At 38.3% G+C, this 21,116-nt stretch overlaps 3 protein-coding genes across 4 annotated transcripts; 1 reads left to right on the plus strand and 2 right to left on the minus strand.

The window, feature by feature from the left end:
• The first annotated feature begins 277 nt into the window (after window positions 1-277).
• On the plus strand, window positions 278-10,637 carry LOC133846123 (uncharacterized). 2 transcript variants are annotated; one of them, XM_062280886.1, is made up of 6 exons: window positions 278-2,361; window positions 3,879-4,130; window positions 7,556-7,861; window positions 8,182-8,248; window positions 8,313-9,083; window positions 10,011-10,637. In XM_062280886.1, the coding sequence occupies exons 2-6, from the start codon at window positions 3,972-3,974 to the stop codon at window positions 10,355-10,357; spliced, it is 1,650 nt and encodes a 549-aa protein (XP_062136870.1). In that variant the 5' UTR covers window positions 278-2,361; window positions 3,879-3,971; the 3' UTR covers window positions 10,358-10,637. The 2 variants fall into 2 exon arrangements, with proteins under 2 accessions (XP_062136870.1, XP_062136871.1); XM_062280887.1 differs by having other exon boundaries at window positions 278-2,019.
• Window position 10,638: 1 nt separating this feature from the next.
• LOC133846124 (pickpocket protein 28) lies at window positions 10,639-13,353 on the minus strand. Its single transcript, XM_062280888.1, has 5 exons — window positions 12,830-13,353; window positions 12,503-12,769; window positions 12,236-12,446; window positions 11,076-11,661; window positions 10,639-11,000 (listed from the first exon to the last, which is right to left on the minus strand). The coding sequence occupies exons 1-5, from the start codon at window positions 13,159-13,161 to the stop codon at window positions 10,840-10,842; spliced, it is 1,557 nt and encodes a 518-aa protein (XP_062136872.1). The 5' UTR covers window positions 13,162-13,353; the 3' UTR covers window positions 10,639-10,839.
• An 815-nt stretch (window positions 13,354-14,168) lies between these two features.
• Window positions 14,169-20,694, minus strand: LOC133844506 (protein FAM91A1). Its single transcript, XM_062278530.1, has 2 exons — window positions 18,594-20,694; window positions 14,169-15,607 (listed from the first exon to the last, which is right to left on the minus strand). Exons 1-2 carry the CDS (start codon window positions 20,446-20,448, stop codon window positions 14,598-14,600), a joined length of 2,865 nt encoding a protein of 954 aa, XP_062134514.1. The 5' UTR covers window positions 20,449-20,694; the 3' UTR covers window positions 14,169-14,597.
• Window positions 20,695-21,116: the final 422 nt, after the last annotated feature.

Below are 21,116 nucleotides of genomic sequence, written 5' to 3' on the forward strand. Positions count from 1 at the left end.
TTTTTTCATTTCGTAAATCTTAAATATGTAACACTTTTTAATTTGTAGAACTTTAAATATAATTTGCCAAACAAACAATTCGTTTTTTCTTGTACGCCACGCCTAAAAATACCAATAAACAAAAAAAAAACAAATTTATTAAACAATTTTCAAGATCGTAGAAATTGCAACGCTTTAAATGTTGAACAAACTTGCCACTTATGTTGTTGTTACACTCGAAAAAATTACCAGCTTCTTTTTGATTTTGATTTTTTGTAGGAATTTATGAGAAATGTCCAGCGACAATGATGATGACGCGATTTTTTGTTGTTTTTTCAATGGATGGGTGTAAAATGAATCTTAGACACGTCCAGTGCTCCTCAAAGTATTTGTAAACAATAATGATAAATGATATATAAAGAAAGTAAAAGAAAATCTATCGATAAACTAGTTATTTATGATATATAATGTGCATGTGTATGTGTATGGTTAAATTGTAGAATTTTTACATAATCCTCGTACGATGATAATACCTAGAGCGTATGTGTGTATGGCTGAGTGTGTGCGTGTGTATGTGCGTGTGTGTGAGTTGAACGGGAACCAATTAAAGCGAAACACTTTAAAAATTAATCAATCAATTAGAAGAACGCCTAAGCAAAATACAACAAAACAAACAAACAAAGAAGAAATACTAGAAAATTCTATTAAAAGCAAAACCGAAACAATAATGATAATAATAATATTAATAATTGTATGTACTATCGAAAATATTTAAAGCCGAGCACAACTTTATCCCCTCAATCCTTCCTTTGCCCCACTCCTCCGCCTCTTACCCTCACCCCCTCACACACACACACTCTCGCATTCCACACTCACAACCATTTTTGATATTGCTAAAACAAAAAAACAAGAAGAAAATATTATAACAATTATTTAAGCGATTATCCCACCACGTGATTTTTATGAAATCTATAATTTCAATTGTGTAGAACAAAGAGAATTGTTTTTGTTTTTTGGGAAACAGCAAAGAAATTAATGTTTTTGTTGTTATTAGCGATCAAACACTCGTATCTTAACACAAAATTGAACTCTTTAAACAAAAACACAAAGAACAAACATTCTAAAATGTCGTAAGATTAATAAACAAACAAAAATCTCGTTCCAAGTTGCAGTTTTGCAGCCATTTTGTTTGTGCCCAGAAAAATATGCTATGGCTGAGAAGTTGATGTGAAACTGGAACTTGGAATTGGGCTCAGATAGAAGATATGGGAATACTCTATGTTGTAAATCACGTAGCTACACTAAGTAAAAGTTTAACAATTTCCATAAACTATAAAACAAAAAACACAACAACAACAAATACAAAGCAAAGGCAAACAAGAAATATGATATATATATACATAATTATACATATATATGTGTGTATGTAAAAACAAACAACAAATTTAAACTTTAGTAGCGCTTAACAAATTCTAGCAATTTAACAAATTTTAATTAATCAAAATATGAAATATATATATTAAAAACAAATTCAAAACAAAAACGAAAAAAAACAAAACAAATGCAACAAACTGCAATTTCATTTTTCTCTGTGTAAAAGTTGAGTAAACAAAACAAAAAAAAATAAATTTTTTAAATGTGAACTTGGCGTTTTTTCTTTCGATTGCTGGCAGAAGCTTGCAGCGGTGGGGTTTGTGTCTTGGCAAAAGCTTTCAGCGTGCGCACACACCAACAAAAGCGCCACACAGCGTCAGCCAATGGCAACTCAGCTTGTATGCGCGTTCTCACTCTTTCGCTTAGCGATCCTAGCGTAGCTGACTTTAAGCCAATGGGCAGTCAGCAAAGCTGCGCTCGGCTTAAAGTTCGGCTTGACGTAGGCAACGGCAGCCCAAGCTGTGTTATTCGTTCAACGTAGCTTGACGCGAACGGACGTGTTATTGCTGTGCGCTGTCGCTGTTTGGACTTTTGTCGTTCGCGTTCGGTTTTTGTGCAGTGCGTTTTCTAACACTGCGCTTGCAGATAATGCTAGTTCTATGATTGGTACGTAAAATCAGGCTGCATAACGCGCTCTCTTTCTCCCACCCTGTGTGAGTGTATGTGATGTGCATATCAGATAAGGCAAACTGCTTGCCCTTCAAATTGTCATCGTTATCGGTATAGATATCTGCTCTTTTGTTACCAACTCCTTGCGGCATTTCGCAAAGGAATTTCCCCCTGTGCCAAGCCTAATGAGTATGTGTGTGTGTGTGTGTGTGTGTGTGTGACAGTTAAAGTAATTCATATGAATAACAATAAATGACTAAAAATACTCGCATGCAGATCTTCGATATCTTCAGCTCACACAACTACGAGAAGTTGGCAACTCTGGGTGCGCCTCGGCAGGTAAATTAGCTAATCATTGTCTGGCAATCGGTTCTTGTCTGCCCGAGGACGAAACTAAACCAAGCGTATGTATGTTGGTCCAATTAGTCAACCCGATTATAATTGACAATGCCGCCCACTCGATTAACTCCTTGGCTGCTTCCTCTCACGCACGCAATAACAATGAAGAGTTGGGGAATTAAAGAAGAGAAGGAAAGATATGTCAGATTAATCATCTAGATCAGTTTTCTTAGTTCACGGTGCTGTAAAATTTAGTAAAAGAATTTTAAAAAAACTAAAGCTTTAATATGAAATATAAATATATTAATACATTTTATACATTTATGAATGGAGAATATTTTAAAGCTACTAAACGGACTATTGAAAACTCTACAAAATATGTTTTTTTTTTAATTGCAATGATTACAAATCTATCTACACTTAACATTTATTGGTATTGAGCATCTTCTGCTTCTTAATTCAATTCAATTTAGAAATATAACATGGATTTCTTCCTACAATTCTTTTGCTCCATTCTTTCCAGCTCCACTCTATACACTTTAAAGTTCCACCAGTTATTTCATAGTTAACAATTCTATTCATAACATTTATGCAATCTTCAGTTTTATTTGAATCATATGCAAAACAATTCTCAAGAATTCTCCGCCAGCAGAAAAGAAACGAAATGCACTTTTGGTGGCCACTCATTCAATTGGTAGATGCAGTGCAGCGATATCTGTTCTTCGTCTTTTACCTTTTATTCTGATTCTTCTCACTCATATTCTTTTTTCCTTCTTCCCTTTTGGAGTTCTTTTAACTGTGAGTTTAGAATTGAGTGCATTTAAGCTGGCATTCAGTTTTCCTCAAGTTGAACTACATTCTTTATTATTCTTCGATTCACTTGAAATGTTTTATCTATCGTATCGTTGTACTAACTATGTGAACTCTGTTCTCTCCAACGCAAATTGAACGAAATTTTTAAAAAATTCATTTTATTATTATTGTTAAATAGTACAGAAATAGTAGAGAACTTCAAGAACCGTTAATATACATTAAAATAGGTTGTTCCTCTGTTCTGTTCACTGAAATCTAATAACCATGTCATTAGTTTCCTGAGATATAATTTTATACCACATAAACTGCGGTATAACTTTGTAAATTTGTGTAGTCAGTTATTATTAGGTTGTTGAAATTTTGATTGAACATATGTCGGAATCAATTGGACAGAATATCGGGTTTATGCAATTTGCCTGGCGCCGTAATCGAATCAATCGCTTACCCAGAAATGCGACTGTTAACCTTTTTTGTTTTTCAAAGTTTCTTATTTTTTTGTGCTGACTGGCGCCTGTGAGGCGCTAAACATTGCCCTCGGGAGCTCTTGGTGAATCATTTGTATTGGGGTTTTTGGTCAAGAAAAAACGAAGAAAAACAAAAGTAAAAGTCAATTTTCCATTTCAATTGACAATTGCATTCCCAAGGTATCAATTTGCAATTAAAATTCGGCATTTTTCCTATTCTGCTTCTTACCTCCAATTTAGTTGAAACTCCGACAGCACGTGCCCTGTAACTGAAGACAGTCTACAGGGAATCGAAGAGAGAGAGAGAGAGAGAGAGAGAATTTTGTCGAGGAAATGGATCAGAGTCAAGAGGCAGCGGATGTGGATATCAGTGCCAGCAGCGAGGCGGGAGAATCTTCCGCTCAGCCCACACAGATCACATCCATCGATGGATTCTTCAATCGGAAGCGTGGAAGACCGCCTAAGAATCGCTTCGTAGAAGTCTACAAAAGTGTAAGTAAGCATGAAGAGATTTAAATAATTTCCTGAAACGATATTTACTGAAAAAATAATCTTTTTTAAAAAAAAAAAAAACCTTAAAATAATGTTTTACGTTTGTTTCCATATTTTAAAAAAGTTTTATAAGTATAACTCCTTTATATTTTATTAGTAACACTCATTCTAAGCTCATGGCAAGCTCTTCATTATTTTCGAAGAGAAATTATAGATTCAATTCAAGATTTAAATAAAATTTACAGTTGTAAAACATTTTTTTTTTTTAACATATTATTTTTTATTCAGTATATCTTAAAATTAACCAAAGACTTAAAATATAGCGTGTAATACATAATAGATGTTAAATATTATCTGCTTTTTAATAAGACGACCATTTTATTGGTTATCAATATAGTCTTTATATTTTCAATTCTAATTCTAAACTAATTCATCCTTTATTTAAAAGTCAGGGTCTTTACAAGTCGAGCATTCTTATCAGATTACCTTAACAGTGTCGATACTTCAGTTAATGAATGAGTTAAAAATATCTTTTCCCAACAGTTTGTAGGTCTACAGTTCAGTTCCCCCTCGCTTCCCACTGCACAAGAGTCTTAAGCTACGCCCGACTTTAGTTTATTTCCAAAAACAGAGGAAAAGAAAAAGAGAGAGAGAGCGAGAGAGAGAGGAGACAACACAGAATACCGCAAATGGCAATGGACAAAATATTTATTCAAATTATTCGATTCACACACGCATACGCACACACACACATTCAATTGTGTGTACTTGGCCAACACCTGTCGCTCCCCCCTCAGCAGCCAACGAATTCAGTTGACGCGTGGGCTGGGTAATCATAAACATGCACATACACAGACACACATACATTGACAGTTACACATATGCACGCACACTGACGATAAACTGCGCTCAAAAATGTAGAAATTATGAAAATGACAGTTAAAAGCACAAAACGCACAATGATGGAGAGAAAGAGAGAGAGAGAGAAGGGTGGGAATGAGGTTGTGGGTGAGGTGACTTAGCCTAAGAGAGTGTATGTGCATGAGAAGGGGGGCGGGGGCCGAAGTTATCGCCATCGCCATTCGATGGCGCGCAAGTGAAATAAAATGCGGAAACACTCGTTGTCAATATTAATATGACGAATATGGCAAAAACCAAATCCGAAAACTCAATTCAACACACGCCACATAAAATGCCACATTAGGCCCCATCGACGCGTCAGTACCGCCTTTGCACCTCTCCCTCCCCCTTCGTACTCTCTGGCACACACAATTCAAACACCCAGCTCAGAAAGTCCCTCAGCACGCAAATAGGCGCAAAATTCCTAATTGCAAAGAGAGCGTTTGCATTTGCAAGTGCGTGTGAGTGTTAGAATGTGTGTGTGTGTGACTTAGTATGCAATGGCCTTACTAAGCCACAGGGCGCGTCGTGCTTTTGACTAATTAAAGAGCATAAGCGTGAGAGAGCGAGAGAAATAGCTTGCGAGAGTATGCATGTAAAGGGAATAGCAAAGAATGCAAAAACAAGTGAAAATATTGAACATAATGAAGATCGAATATTCAGTGAGCGAGAGAAATAGCTTGCGAGAGTGTGCATGTAAAGGGAATAGCAAAAACAAGTGAAAATATTGAACATAATGAAGATCAAATATTTATTTTTTTGATTTTACAAGCTAAGGGACTTATATTAAAAATAAAATAAAAGAACATTTTAAATTTACTATAAGGCATATGCTTATAAGAAATTGAGTCAAGATGTGTAAGTCAAAGCTCTAGGAGATCCAGCGTTAGATATTATAAGTAATTGAGTCTTTAATTCTAAAACATCTAATATATTTAGTATATTAAATATTCAATATATTATATATTTTTATTGAAAATAAAACCAGAGAACATTTTATAGTTACTATAAGGCATAAGGTTATAAGAAATTGGGTCAAGATATGGAAGTCAAAGCTCTAAAGGTTCCAATTAATGTTTCTGTGATCTAAATTATTTTCATATAAAAAAGAAAAAGTGTGCTAAATTAAAATTCTGCAACGAACTATGCCGAATTTATGAAAGGAGTAACTCATTTATGTTCAGAGGGCAGGAATATAATTTGTAATAAATAATTTTGCCTTAGTGTAACTTATAATTCACTTATCATACTCGCTAGACTCTCATATCGCTGGTATAATCAATGACCTTGCTTTAAGTTTAAAGATAATAGAACTAAATTTTAAAATACAAATCCTGCACAATCATATAATAACAAAATAATGTAAAATGTAGAACATCGTCCACCTTCATAGCTGAAATGTATTGACAGATTTTCGTGGCGACCCTCTGTGACCGCCCTCGATCATCGAATCGAATATGACGATTAAAAGGAACGACACAACTACAATAACTTCTATATATTGTCTTTAATCATATAAGGTGTGTGTACTTATATGAATAACTGTGTGTGCGTGTGTGCAACTTATCAGGTAAATCCAAACACGTTTCATTGTCTTTTCAATCTTTTGGAGTAATTATTTTTATAGACTCAGGCCATGTCAACACTTCGACTTATTTATACCCTCCATAGGCCTAATTTTAGATGCTTTGAATACTATACAAACAAAATTATTGAAATCCAATTTGCTTATACATTTTTATGGAATTCTTCATTTAAATGCAATTGCGATTTGCGTTGTTTCACAGCTTTTAAAGTGTTTGTGGTGCCCGCATTTGGTTAGGGTATCCATAAGTTGGCATTCCAAATGCCGTTTCCGACGTATTTTTGTGGTTTCTCTTTTTTGTTGTATTTGGTTTTTATTTAGCTTATTCTCCTTTTTGTTTTTGCTTTTTTTTTATTATTATTATGATTATTGATTTTGATGCGTGAACAAAATTTAAATAGTGACATTTTGGGCCAACAATAAACATTAACAGTAATTTCGGAAATAATAAACTGGTTACGACTGTTTGTCATATTATTCCGAAAACTATGACAAGCAACAACAATGATGACGACAATAACAACAATGTCAAGTACAATAATGCTAAAGAAATTCATTGAAACGGCGCTCACAACTTTCAAGGGGGGAGCAACAGGGGCAAATTGGTTCCATATAATCCCACCGAAAGGCCAAATATTGAGAGGAAATACCATGTACAGTAGCACTCCCTTACATGTGTAGCTAATTAAATTAAATATATTATCACATATTGTCAACAATTTCCAGTAAGCATTTAACTCTTTTCTTTAAAACTTTTTCTTAGATAACTTTCTCATTTTTTTAAAATTAATTCTGCAAGTTTCCGAACAATAATATTCAAATCGGTATCAAAATTCATAATTAATTCTGAAAGTTTCAGAACATTTAACAATAATATTCAAATCGGTATCAAAAGTGTTAAATCAATAACTCACACATTCTTTACAATTTGATCTTGCAGGCTCAACACTCACCCCAAGCCATATTTACCAGCTTTAAGCTGGAGAAAAATGATCAGACTAATGTTTCCGGTTTGTCAACGTCCACGGATAATGCCGAGCATCCTCTCACCACACTCAGACTGGGAGCAGTCGCCAATCAAACGGTCACACACACCCACCCACTGATCGCAACAGATCTCACACCTAGTCGGACCAGGAAAAGAGGTCGTGTTTGGACCGTGGAATCGCAAAGAGACTTACCAAACAATGAGAAGTCGAAACACTCCACAAAAATGGAATCAAATGAGAGACGATCACCCGCTCAAGTAAGTTATACTATAACACTTATGGAACTAAATACATAATTTGTGGAGTTTAGTCCAAAAACATATGCAAGAATATCTTTTGGTCAAAGATCTTGTAGTTAATATCTGAACTGAACTGCTTTTTATCTTTAAAGTAAAGAATTGCTTAGCTCCAAAAAGAAAAAGAAGATCAGGAATTCAGTTATTGATCATTTAAATAATCGACTGTTAAAGCCTTTCTCAACCTTTTTGACAATTTTGTATCAGAGTAAACTGTATAGTAGTAGACTTAAACTGATTCTTACTAATTTCGTATTTCTTCTCTCCACATTCTCCTTAAGTCTATGTTCACTACACCTGATCTAGAGAGTCCTTTAAGCAGCAGCAAATGCTTGGAGAAAATTTCAGGTAAGTAAAGCTTCGTCTATTAATTGTTAATCCTAATAACAACCGCATCCTTTTCACCCCAAAGTTGTGCGTGCAGCGGGCACTTTCTATCCAGAGAATGCCAGCACAATGGAAACTCTAGAGAGCACAAGGAGTCGTTATAGTCCACCAACGAATCGGGATAATGGCAACCTGGAGCAACCAGAAGATTTGAGCATGCGTGGCAGCCAAGCCAAGGAATCCAGTTCAGTACACGGTGAGCAGGAGACGCAAGGATTGAAGCTGCTGCTCGATCTGTATCAACGTCAATGGCTATTGCCCAGTTTCTTGGTGGCCGCAAGTCAACCGGCGCCTCTGGACATGCGTTTGCTACTGGAGAATGCGGTACAGCAGAAGATGATGTTGCTCAATGCGGCTGCAGCAGGCGCTGTGGCAGCTGCCGCCGCAGCGGTAACAGCTTCTACCCCAGTCGAGGAGCCATCACCAGGTGTGGAAGCTATCACTGCGACTCCCATTGCAGTTGCAACCCAAATGACTGGACGCAATAAGCGAGCGAGGGAACAAGATATTCCCACGGGATATCTGAAGTTTCGCTTCAACGAAGATTGCAACTTTGAGCGTTGTGGCTATCGGAATCATCAGTCGCACTTCCATTGCAATCGACGTGACTGTCACTACAGCTTCTGCGACAAAACCCGCTTCGTGCAACACACGGCGCGTCATGAACGCATGGACACCTTGATGGGCGATGACTTTCAACAGTTTCGCGCCAACATGCGCTGTGGTGTCAGCGATTGTTGTTACGCCTCCCACACGACGACTACGTCCTCAATGACGCCTCTCAACTCCCGCCCAGGTAAGTGGTTGTTCTATAAAATGTCAGCTCTACATTAAGTATACGCAAATGATAACTTAACGCTTAGGAAATGTGAGTAACACGCAGCAGAAGGTATCTCAGACAACATAAACTTAAAAAAGCATATGATTCATAGGTAAACCTTAATTTGAATGAAAATTTCAATCAAACCTAAATTCATCTGATTTATTGTTCAGTAGGCTGCAGAAGGTTTCTATGGTGTCGGATATAATTAAAATAGAATATGGTTCATAAGAAAACTTTAGTTTGAAAGGAAATTTAAGTCAATTTTAAACGCAGCCGATATGTATTTATGGTTTCATACATAAATTCTATATAGAACTGCTGAGATGAATAAAAAATAATGAAACATTTAAATGGTTGTGAGGAATTGAACAAAAGTTAAAAGTTGGGTTTAGATAGATAGTTTAATGCTGAATTCTTAGAATTCTTTAAACAATCCAATTCCGACAGTTTTTTTGCTGTATATAGTTTGGCTATACATAATTCGAACTCAACTTTATCCCTACATGAAAGGAGATAAAATCATGTAATCATGAAATGAGATATACATATGTATATATTTTAAATCGCAACCAACGTTAAATGGATAATCGAAATAGAATATGAATTTTTCTATAGCAACGATAAAAAATATAAAAGATTTTTCAAATTTTCATTACTATTACTATCCAAGTCATTAAGTAAGCAATTTAAATATTACAATGAGTCATCAAAGGGAAGCTGTATTAAAGTTAAAGTTAAAGTTCTGTTCTCAACATGTTTAGATCTTCTGAAGATGCTGATAGCAAAATATTGGAAATTTGAAAAATACGAAATAATTTGTATATGGGTATCTTACAGTCGAGTAATTTCTCTTTCTTACTTGTTATCTTTCCGCCTAATTCCGCTTGATTTCCATTGCAGATGACATGCTGGCTGCTCCAAAGAAATCATCGCATTTCCATTGCCGCAAATGCGATTACGTCTGTACCGATTCCAATAAGGTGGTCGCCCATCGTCGGCTGCACATGCGGCTGGAGTATGTGCGTTCGGCGGGCTTTCGTAAGATCGCCAGCAACGAATCCTGCGCCACGCCATCATGCTCTTATGCTTTGCGCCACACACATTATCATTGCACCACTTGTGATTGCAGCGTGTTGTCCCGTGCTCAGCTCGCTTCGCATAGGCACAGGATCAGTCCAAGCACCAAGCAGATTGCGGAGAGTTTGCCTGCTATCAATGTGGAACACGATTTGCGAGCATATCCTTAATTTTAGTTTGTTAATGTAATAAAAAGCCATATCAACACTTAACCGTTTGCGATAAATAACTGCGGGTTTATGGGCAGGGTTGCAATTTGCAAAGTGCAATCGGTGCATTTTGCGATTGTTTGTGGAATTTGGGGCAGCAGGTCACACTTGGTAATCGACAAGTGTTGAAATCGATTTTCGATAAATCGCCTTAAAGCTTGTAAATTGCAAGTTAAATGTTAAATATATCATATATACCACAAATTTGAGCTAAAATGAGTAAATTATAATTAGCTGAAATGTTTTAATATTTATATTCAATAATTATGATAAAAAGCGTATATTTCCATTGATAAGCTGTTGATATGTATTTGCTAATAAGCTGGTTACACTTTTATAACTACCAAGCGATCGGTTTTAGGATAAATGACTTATAAGGCTGCAAAAAAAGCTGGTCCCACTTCTGCTTGGCGCCAATGCAATTCGAATATACATTTGAAATTTTAATTAGGATTCGTACGCAAAACATGTACACGATTACGACGATTCTTGACCCACAAATGAATATACTCCAATAAATAGCGTAGAAAGAGAAAGTAGAACAATTCCGAAATGAAAACAACGCTGAAACCGACCATTAAACTCATAATGCCACCAGTTAAAGCTGTAATAAATAAATATATAATAGTACAATTTCTGTAAATGCAATTTGAATGCAATTTGAATGCAATTCACTTACACATATACTCAGTGATTCCTGTATAAGAGGACTTCATATTGCTGCGAAACAAGTTGTCGTTGTGATAGAAGTTGACCACGGCCAAATTTTTGCGAATATACTCCGTGGAGAAGTGCTTCAGATACTCATTAGTGACCCGAATGCCCTTCTGATGGAAAGGTATGGAGAAGGGATCGGGGAAGTAGGAAACATCATGACAACTGGCCAAACAAAGTTCCTTGCAGGCAGCACTCTGTTCGTCCACAATTTGCAGCTCTGCTTGAATCAAGCAATCAAAGTGCCGCACATGACAAACGCTGGCATTGCGATAAACCAAAGGCAGATGATATGGAATACAATCGCAGCGTCTATAGAAATACTGAGCATCACATTCCGCCTCGCAATTACGGCGTGTGTAGTATCTATAAAAGAGCAGCTCCTGCTCGTCGGTGAAGATGCACTGACGCTTCTTGCGATCGATGCTGCGTAAATTGGGCATAGCCTCAAAACTGCTGGGCATCAAACGGAAGTTGGTCTCGTGACCCAGCATCACGGGGAGACCCGATTCCTTCAATCTGGGCTGATCAATGGAGTTATAAAGCAGCACCTAAGGATGGGGAAGATAAATAAAAGATCAGGGATATATTATGTTTTTTTCTTCTTAATCCTTAGAAAATTGTATTATTTGATTGTAAATATTCAAAAAATGTATTGATTATGATTTGTATATAAAAAAAATCAAGTGAAAATAGATTTATGCTGGCTAATTTGACCCGCAGCTATGTCAACGTTGAAGTAGGTTGTGCGTAACATTACTAAACAACTCTTTTTTATTTACATATAAGAATGGATGACGCATATAATATATTGGGTTATGGTCTCCACTCACTGCGACTGTGATTGTGAAAGATTTTTCTAAGAATTAACCCAGAATTCCTTCTATAATTAATGAAAAATAATTCATATAGGAAAACCACAAAAACATTCCAAATCATAGTTTGCTCAATAGAAATTTTTGAAGCCTAATTTATCTCGAACTAGGTCTATTTATTCCATGGTTGTAAATAATGAAACCAAATGGTTAACTTTGATTTTTGAATATAATATCATTCCAATGTGAAATGAAACACTAGAATACTAATAATAATATTTAGACTATTAATAATGATCGATAAGCCCACCTTAAATCCCTGTCCATTTGTGGAAGAACAATAATAATCATCTGTATGTCCATTTAGTATAATCTGCAGACCATTATCCACTCCTGTGCCCACTCCACGTCGAGGATAATAGCCAGCAGGGAGATTCTTGGGATAACCATTGATGGGATTCCAATCAACTGCGATGTCCGACAGTCCCTTCGACGAAGTATAATCCCGTATATAAGGTGCACTTGGAAACACATTATTAAATACTTTTACACACTCAACATTCTGTAGAAATCTTACCTATATTTGTACAGATAATAGGGATGCAAAAAGTTAAAGACACAGCAGAGACCTTCGTCGACAAAGAACTCCCGAAAGATGTCGGTACAAGGAACATTCTTTTGCTCAAACATGCAGGACACAATCATATCCTCACACTTGTGACTCACGGCGATAATGAAATTGGGAAAAGTATCATTTTTGGAACGAGGTTTTATCGCCTTATATTGCGTAAAATTCATGTCCTGAAAGCAAGCCTTCTGCAGCATGGCATACTCCAAGGAACCTCTAGAAAGTATCCTAAATATTAATACAACTTTCAATTCATTTCATTTTAGCTTTACTCACACTGTAAAATTGATCACCTTGGAGTACTTGGCCTTGTTCATATCGCAGACCGTTATGGCCGGAAAGGGAATATCCTGTATGGATGTCATCTTTGAGCTGTAGCCAATGATAACAGGCGTGCTCTGCCAACGATTAAACACATTCACGGCCAGATTGATGGCCACATATACGGAGACCAGAAAGATTTTACCAAAATAGAACTGCACCCAAGTTGGAAGGCTGTTGTTCCAAATGTATTTCATGCCCTGCAACGATGTGCTGCTCAGGAACTCCTTCGTCTTCACCTCAAAGCGCTTCCAATACTCTTCGAGTAGTTTCTTGCGTGATGCCATTCCTTAACTCTTGAGTGCTGAATGTCTAATGCTTGGCAAGAGCTGAGCTATTAGGCATTAGTTAATTGAGATATGCATTGTCTAATTGTTTAGATCGATTCTTGAGCACTCGCATTAATTACATTTAGACTGCATCATTAGTGAATAAAATTGACTAAGAACATATATCTATAATCAACTATGAGAAACGTCAGAAAGAAGTTAGTTAGGTTAGTTAAGGTGCTGAAACTCGATCCTTTTGCATAAGAAGCTTTCAATTGAAATTAAATATAATATGTATTATAAATAAGAAGTCCTTTAGAAAAGTTGTTTTTAATTGTTGTCATTTATGCTGAATGGGTTTTTGTAAATTCAAAAGAAACAAACATAATGCAATACTTATATCTTTATATATTTCAAAATTTCAAAAGATTGCTTAAAATTGAGATGAAAAAACGAAAAATAAATGAGAGTGCCTCATATACTCCATGAAATCGAAAGAGCCTTATCTAATTTTGTAGAAAGTTTGCTTTGAATGAATGATAATGTTATTTTATATTTTTCCATTAATGTTAAGGAATATACATTATACATAGATTTGACTAATTCGAAACTAAAGTTGAACAGAAGACGAATTTCTTTGAAATACTTTAATAGACTATATTGGATCTAAATATTTCATATATAATATGTATGTACTTGGTAAGCAGAGCCGTGAATGCTTAACTTGGAAATTGTGTAGAGCAAAAGTTAATTTAATTTAAGTAAGTGTACTGTATAAGTCTAGTTAGTTATTTATTTGTTATAGAATAACTGATATGATACTAATTTTTTAAAATTCAATTAAAACAATCCTCAAGCCTTAAGCCTTACCTTTTCTAACTCATCTCATTGCAATAAAGAATTGTATTCGTTATTTCAATAAAATAATAATACTGATGATTATAGTGATTAAAGTATATTCAATCTTAAAGGCCATACATACATCCTTTAATTCCCAACCAATCAAGAAAAGAATAAGCCGCGAATACTTGTTTACAAGTTGTTAAAATTGCATTTATTTTAGAGCTACATAGTTATATGTATGCATATATAAATGGTATGTTTACGAGCAGTATCTGTGTAACCGTCCATCTGTCTGTCTGTCCGTCCGTCTGTCTGTCTTCTGTATCTGTGTGTTGTTTGGAGTGTGGTGTGTGTGTGTGTGTGTCTTTGCCTCTAGATCGCGTATTGCCACTCAGCCAAAAATAAACTTACATAACTAATAAAAAAACGGAATGCGGAATACAAGACAAGATAGATAGTCTAATGGCTCGCTGGTCTGATAAAGTTCTAGAACTACATGTACATAAAATTGGTTATCTTTGCTTTTATACACACAGACAAAAGAAATGAAAGCAAAACGAAAAATAGTACTGGGTCAATTAGGGGCTATTAAGTATTCTTATCGCGCTGATTCAACGACCATTCCAATAGCCAACGCGACCGTTCTCAAAGGCCAGATTGATGCGTGGATATGGCAATGGACGCGTCGACTGCAATGGTTCGTGGAGCTGGGCCGGCGTCGCTGGATCATCCTCAAAGTAGAGACACTGACGCACAAACTCCAGGAACAACGACTGCATCTGTTGCGCACTCGCTGGCAACTGTTCCAGGTTGTCATCGCGACTCAGTTGCTGCACCAGCTGCTCACAGATGCGGGTGTTTGTGTCCACATCGAAGAGCGGCACACCAAAGTTCACCTCGAGCAGCGTCCAATCCTCGGTGCAGGCATCGGTTTCAATCTCCTCATCCTCGTCGCCAGCTCCCTCGTTTAGCGGCAACTCCACCGAGTTCTGCGAGACGAGTTCGCCACGCGGACTAGCGCAATTGGCCAACTCGCTGGCCAGCAGCTGACTGCAGTCGGCAGAGGTGTAATCATTGGCCGGTCCGTGCTCGGGCGTGGCCGCGAAATGATTCTCGTCTGGACTTTTTAGCTGATAGCTGGTCAATTGATCCGTATTTGGCACATGTTGCGATTTAGTTGCACCGCCCCCCGCTGGGGTTGGCAACGAGCCGCGTTTGCGTTGCGGCAACTTCAGACGCACCTGCAGCTCGTACTCCTCACAGCCCAGATCGGGCACACCCGTGTTGAGGAATGTGATGTAGCCGCATTGCTGGCGCAGATCGAGATGTGTGGCCAACTTCTGCACCGCCCGATGCGATGCCCATTTCGCCTGGCGGGCATCTGTTGGCTGGAATGGAAACGATTCGTAGTGCAGCTGGCCAACGCTGCGTATGCCGTAGCCCTGGAGCAGCACACAGCCATTCTTCAGCTGCTCGTTCAGATTGCGAAAGTTCTCCGAGTTGAGCACATACGAGTCCGAGTGCAGTATGTTCACCAGCAGCTTGCCGTAGCCCAGAAAGAGGCGTGGCAGCGACTTTAATACTGTGCCGCGGCAGAGAAGCAAACTGGGCGGACCATAGCCTGGAAGTCAAAGAGGGAAAGTGATTAGACAGGAGAATATGAATTACAACAGAGTGTGCTCGACTGACAAGATACTTATTAAAATGTGTCGAAAGTGATTTAATGTGATTTCAATATGCGAATAAAATAATAAGGGTATCGATGAGAGGTAAATATTGCCTGGAAGTCAAAATGCGAGTGATTAAACAGGATAATATGGAGCACAATAGAGTGTGCTCGACTGACGTGATATTCGTTAGGCAATTTTAGAAAATGATTAGGCAATAATGTAGAAAATGATTAAAAGTGAGTTCATTCCATAGATCGATTAAATAAATGATATCGATGACTGAGTGTCTGCGATGTACTCCTCAGTTGGGATGACATCAAATCAAACCTCAAGCGACTATACTCCAGCAAAAAGACAGAAGAAATGCTTGCTAGAGAGCTACATAATCTTCCGGATGGACTCAGTATGGGAAGATTATATTTCACAGCCACGAGAATAAGTAGTGAATTAATGTCACTGGCCAGAGAAGCAGACCCTAGTGGACACTGCCTCGCGTCCAAACGTGACCAATATGACAGTTTCTGCCTAAATACATTCCAAGTTGGATTAAAGGACCCACTTAGATCAGCCATTAGAAACCAAAGGCCAGAGACGATCGAGAAAGCGTACGAGTACGGACAGCTTGAACTAAACTTTTCTAGAAGTCTGAGTAAACATCCTAGAAACCATAACACCGAAAAACAATACATTAAGAACACAACGCAACAATTGTAAAATTCAAAATATCGTCGGAGTTCGTGGCATATACCAACAACACGTCACCGAGCCATCCTTCTCCGTTCCGGCCATTCCCGCCTATGGTTGACTGTATGGCCTTTCTCTTCGGACTGGGGGGGGAGGAGTTAACATGCCCATCTCTCCGGCCACATGGAATAATGCCGATCCGGAAACTCCAAGCCTACTCTATGCAACTCCAAGCCTACTCTATGCAACTCTGACGATAATACACTCATACTTAGATTCTGACATACACACACATGTTCAGGCCTTTTGTAATAAATTGCCACTGACGAAATAGTCAGTCTTATTCAGTTCTCCAAACAGCACAGTGCTTTATTTTGTGAGTATTTCTAACATATTACAGAATTCTCTCGCAAATGAGATTCCCTCGGCCACAGGACTGGTAAAATTAAATCCTTCATCTTCTTCAGAGTCGCACCTCTCCCCCCGGAACGAAGTATCATCCTTAATAACCTATTGAGCTTTAGGCATACGAGTCGCGACAAGGCATTGATCTGCAAAAAGTGAGCAGCCACAACCAAGTTGGCCAGCCTGGGAGCCTATCAATGAATCCGTGATCCCACTCGCAGGGTTCATAATTGTCATTGTATTCAAAGTGCTCATCATTCATGTGCTTCTCTGCCCACTCCTTCACCAAAAGCAATGTGCTTGAATGCACAAATGGCACGGATATTGGACGTTGATCTGCTGGATCCACATTGATGTTCTGCTCTATGTACTTCTTGAGCATTTGAGCTTTGAGCATTTGGCAATTGGCTCATCCATCACGATTTCTTCAAAGTCTTCCGATACTAAAACTACTTTCTGCATTTTTATGCTTAAATTCTTTTTTCGGTTTTTCTTTAATTTTTAAAATTTAAAAAAAAAAAAAATTAAATAAATTTCACAATTATTTGATGTTCTCCGTTTGAAACACAAAACTCGAAAATATTATTCAATTGAATTTATTTCAAATTATTTTGTTTTTGATTGGGTGGAATAGAAGTACCAACGAAGTATTTTAGATGGTGAGATAATACTGTACAAAATTTCATGGGCCGAGGCATTATTTCCAAGCACTTGAATTAATAATAACACCCACTACCCATTGTTTAGAGGGGTATCTGTCAGAAGGAGACATGTTTGACGCTATAAAGTATATATATTCTTGATCAGGGTCAATAGACGTGACGATGTAGCGATGTCCATCTTGTTGCTTTGGCTGACAATCTGGTATATTTTGCACGTAGTTCTATACCAACTCACCAAATGTATTTTGAGGTAAATTAATTTGGCATACTTTAAAGTTATTACCGCACTATTTTGCTTTCATTAAAAATGGGTAGCAGGTATCTCACAGTCGAGCACACTCGACCTTATCATTCTTAAATGTTGTTTTTTTTTTAACTGCTTCATTAATTAACTGCATATTACGCATACAAGCCCCATGTTTATGTTATCTAATTAAATTGAACTAAGCTAATTTACATTGTTAGTATAGCCGCTGATATTACCGTGTTAAAAATGATAAGATAACCGCATTTATACTATTTTTGTAGACAATTTAGTTTTAGTTTATTATCTGACTAATAATAAATCAATGCATCTTTGAATACAACCACAGAATATTATATTATTAGTCTAATTCAAAAACTGTAGAAGATAAACAACAAATTTGACAAAAAGATTTTAAGATCAACAAAATATTGGACAAAACATATTGGCAAGTTTTTAAATGATATTTGGAAGAAAAAATCATTATTTATTGATTTAAAAAAACATATTAAATCAGTTCGCGTATCAGTTTTCTAAATTGCCTCATTGTGAAATACATTGTTTTCACATTTGTCATATTTTTATATTGTTTTAATATTTTTTAATGCTCTCAAATTGTACTTAACCGGTTTCGGCTTATCTGCAAATATGTCGTACATACATTATGCAAATTCAGTTTAATGTAGATAAAAAATTTATATCGCTTATCGCAATAAAATTCTGATAAACAATTTGTATTTTTTCGATTTATGGCAAAGTGGGAGAGCGTGGACTAATCCAAAAATAATTTTGAGCTACGTAATAACTACAGAAGTGTTGTTGCAAAATTTAAGAGCGTCAGCATTGAAAATCTTTGATATCCAGACGGACAGAAGTTTAAATATATTCCCAAGTTTAGACACAAACACTATATCTTAATCTCTACTGTTATGGCAGACTCACCTGTGATGTGGTTGTAGAACAACTTGCTCCACATGGGCGTGGCATCGGAGCTGCGCATGAATTGCCCAAAGAACGGAATACTAAACATGTGACTGAGCGTCGCTGTCAACGGCGTCGCGGACACAATGAACTTGTACTTCTTCTCCAGCACACGATCGCGTGTCTGCCAATCGAGTCCCTCCAAGCACTCCAGACGCAACAGATCCAAGCCACCCGGCAACAGCGGACGCAGCGAGCAGATGGTGGAACGCAAGATGACCGCATGGGCAAAGTAACGTGAGACATCGCCTTCGCCCTCAGCATCCAGTAGGGAGACTTGCTCCAATTCAGCCAGAAAGCTGTCGAGACTCTCCTCGCACAATTTGCCCACCTCGAACATGGTCACTGCATGATTCTTCAGACCCGGCGACAGATTGCCCATCATCAGAAAGGCGGTCAACGTGGAGTCGAAGAGGAATCCCACACGCTTGCCGCTCTTGGGTTGAGCAGCCGCCGCCGCTGCGGCAGTTGCTAATGCTGCTGCCTTGGTGGTTGTGGTGCGTTCGCTGACATCCTCCAGCTCGGAGCTCAGCTCCTGTTCATCGCTGTTGTTGTGACTATTGTTGTTGTTGTTGTGGTTGTGGTTACCTGTGGCATTCGCCTTGGGCGTGCTCATGTTGGCAAAGCTAAAGTCGCTCGTGTTGCCATCGGAGGAGAGATAACCAATCGAGCTGCTGTTGTCCTTGTCTCGCTCCTTATCCTTGTCCTGCTTGGGTGTCTTGGGACTCGCTTCGCCATCGAAGCTCGCGTGCAGATTGTAGTTGAGCGGCGTGATTTGCGGTGTCTGCGGCAACTGTTGCACATTGCAATCCGCCCAACTGGCATGATGTTGCCCCGCCTCGTACTCCGTCTGCTTGCGTTGCGCGAAACCCAAGCGGCAAATGAAACTCACCGCCTGCTTAACGCTGTCCAGCTCCAGTTGCAGCATTTGGGCCAACTCCGCCATGGTCATGTGTTCGTCGGCGCTCACAAAGATCTTGTATAGCAGATTCTCGAAGTAATCGCCGCTCACACGATTCATCACAAAGTTGCGCAGCGGTGGAATGCTAATGCGATCCTCTCCACTGATCGGCACATCCAAATAGATCAATCCCTTGCGATACAAACTCTGCAGCACATGATAATCACATTTGCCCGCCGGCTGAGCTCCAAAATCGATGAGATCATCGAGCAAACTGCGCTCGGCGGGCGTCACCATACGTATGTCCGTCTCCAGCACATAGCCAATGTCCAGACGCCACCAGGGCTCCATATGCACACGCACTGGCAACCGCGGCAGAAAGTCCAAAGGATTTGGTTTGGCACTGAACAACAACGATCTTGGTGTATGCGTCTTTAGCTCGCTAATCAGTGCCAAATACTCATTGCGTCCAATGCCCAGGACACGTAGGCAATCCGCTGCCGTAAAGTTCGGCAAGGTGTCGTAGCTTTTGTCACTACGCAGCAGCTGGCTGAGCACGTCCAGATAATAATTAAAGGGCGTCACACGCAACCCTTTGGTCACAATATCCGCCAGATGATAGGGAAACACGCCGAGTCCGTTGATGTTCTTCTGTATCAACAGCTCGTAGTAGCGTTGCTCCTGCCGGAATACCTTTGAGGCGAGATTGCCACGAAAACGCAGCTGATTCTTCAGGCTGTAGTTGAAGACATATTTTTCGTAATCGCGCTGATTGTCGTGCAACACGGAACGTAAGTGCACCGGCAACTCGGGCCAGGGCACATTTCCACGCACGCACAGCTGCAGCTGCAGTTGGCAATTGCCACTTTCGGCTGTCGCAGTTGGAGTTGCCATCGGAGTCGCAGTCGACGTCATCGCCAGTTGTTGTTTGTTTACCTCTTCAGTTCAAGTTCTGTTGCTGCTGTTGTTGTTGTTGTTGTTCGCATTTAGTGCTTATTGGCCATCGCATTGTTGTTCGTCGGCTGCAGCGTAAAACACTTTTTTCACTCTTCTGATGTGGTGTTTTTATTTTTGCTGCGCGATCTTCGTTTCTATTTTGGCTAGCAGCAGTCAGTCAATCACACAGTCAAGCAGGCTGAAAAAATGAGACACAGCTGATAAAAACAGTCGAGTACGCGCGTTTGCCAACACTGCTTCGATAATATGTGCACACTGAGAGAAATAGTTGGATACTATGGCAATTGACATGCCACAAATCTTATTCGTCATATGCTTTAATACATTTAAAATTAAAGAAATGCATTCGCTATATATTAAATATGAAATTATATTAGCAGAATACTTAGCTATATTTTTCTATATTGCACTTATTTCTCTATCATAGGGCAACATTAACAACACCTGCCAACAGTATAAATATTGGTATATTTGCACTTGCTACATTGCAACCGCAATAGCAAGTGCAGTTACAGCATGTATTGAATCTATTTGTTGAAATAAGTGGCATACAGTAAAGTAAAATCATATTTTACAATTTTCTTAGCTTTGCAGTTAACTCAACTTATTTTTATGTACAATTATCG

This window comes from Drosophila sulfurigaster, chromosome 3 (genome assembly GCF_023558435.1).
Source record: "Drosophila sulfurigaster albostrigata strain 15112-1811.04 chromosome 3, ASM2355843v2, whole genome shotgun sequence".
Classification (NCBI taxonomy): Eukaryota; Metazoa; Arthropoda; class Insecta; order Diptera; family Drosophilidae; genus Drosophila; species Drosophila sulfurigaster.

Bases quoted from the DNA above. Each gene is read 5' to 3' on its own strand.
- LOC133846123 (XM_062280886.1), top strand. From the start codon at position 3,972: ATGGATCAGAGTCAAGAGGCAGCGGATGTGGATATCAGTGCCAGCAGC. The intron at 8,249-8,312 runs GTAAGTAAAGCT...TTCACCCCAAAG, and splicing joins ATGCTTGGAGAAAATTTCAG to TTGTGCGTGCAGCGGGCACT. The intron at 9,084-10,010 runs GTAAGTGGTTGT...TTTCCATTGCAG, and splicing joins GCCTCTCAACTCCCGCCCAG to ATGACATGCTGGCTGCTCCA.
- LOC133846124 (XM_062280888.1), bottom strand. From the start codon at position 13,161: ATGGCATCACGCAAGAAACTACTCGAAGAGTATTGGAAGCGCTTTGAG. The intron at 12,770-12,829 runs GTGAGTAAAGCT...GATACTTTCTAG, and splicing joins AAGGTGATCAATTTTACAGT to AGGTTCCTTGGAGTATGCCA. The intron at 11,001-11,075 runs GTAAGTGAATTG...TATTTATTACAG, and splicing joins AGGAATCACTGAGTATATGT to CTTTAACTGGTGGCATTATG.
- LOC133844506 (XM_062278530.1), bottom strand. From the start codon at position 20,448: ATGACGTCGACTGCGACTCCGATGGCAACTCCAACTGCGACAGCCGAA. The intron at 15,608-18,593 runs GTGAGTCTGCCA...TTTGACTTCCAG, and splicing joins GTTCTACAACCACATCACAG to GCTATGGTCCGCCCAGTTTG.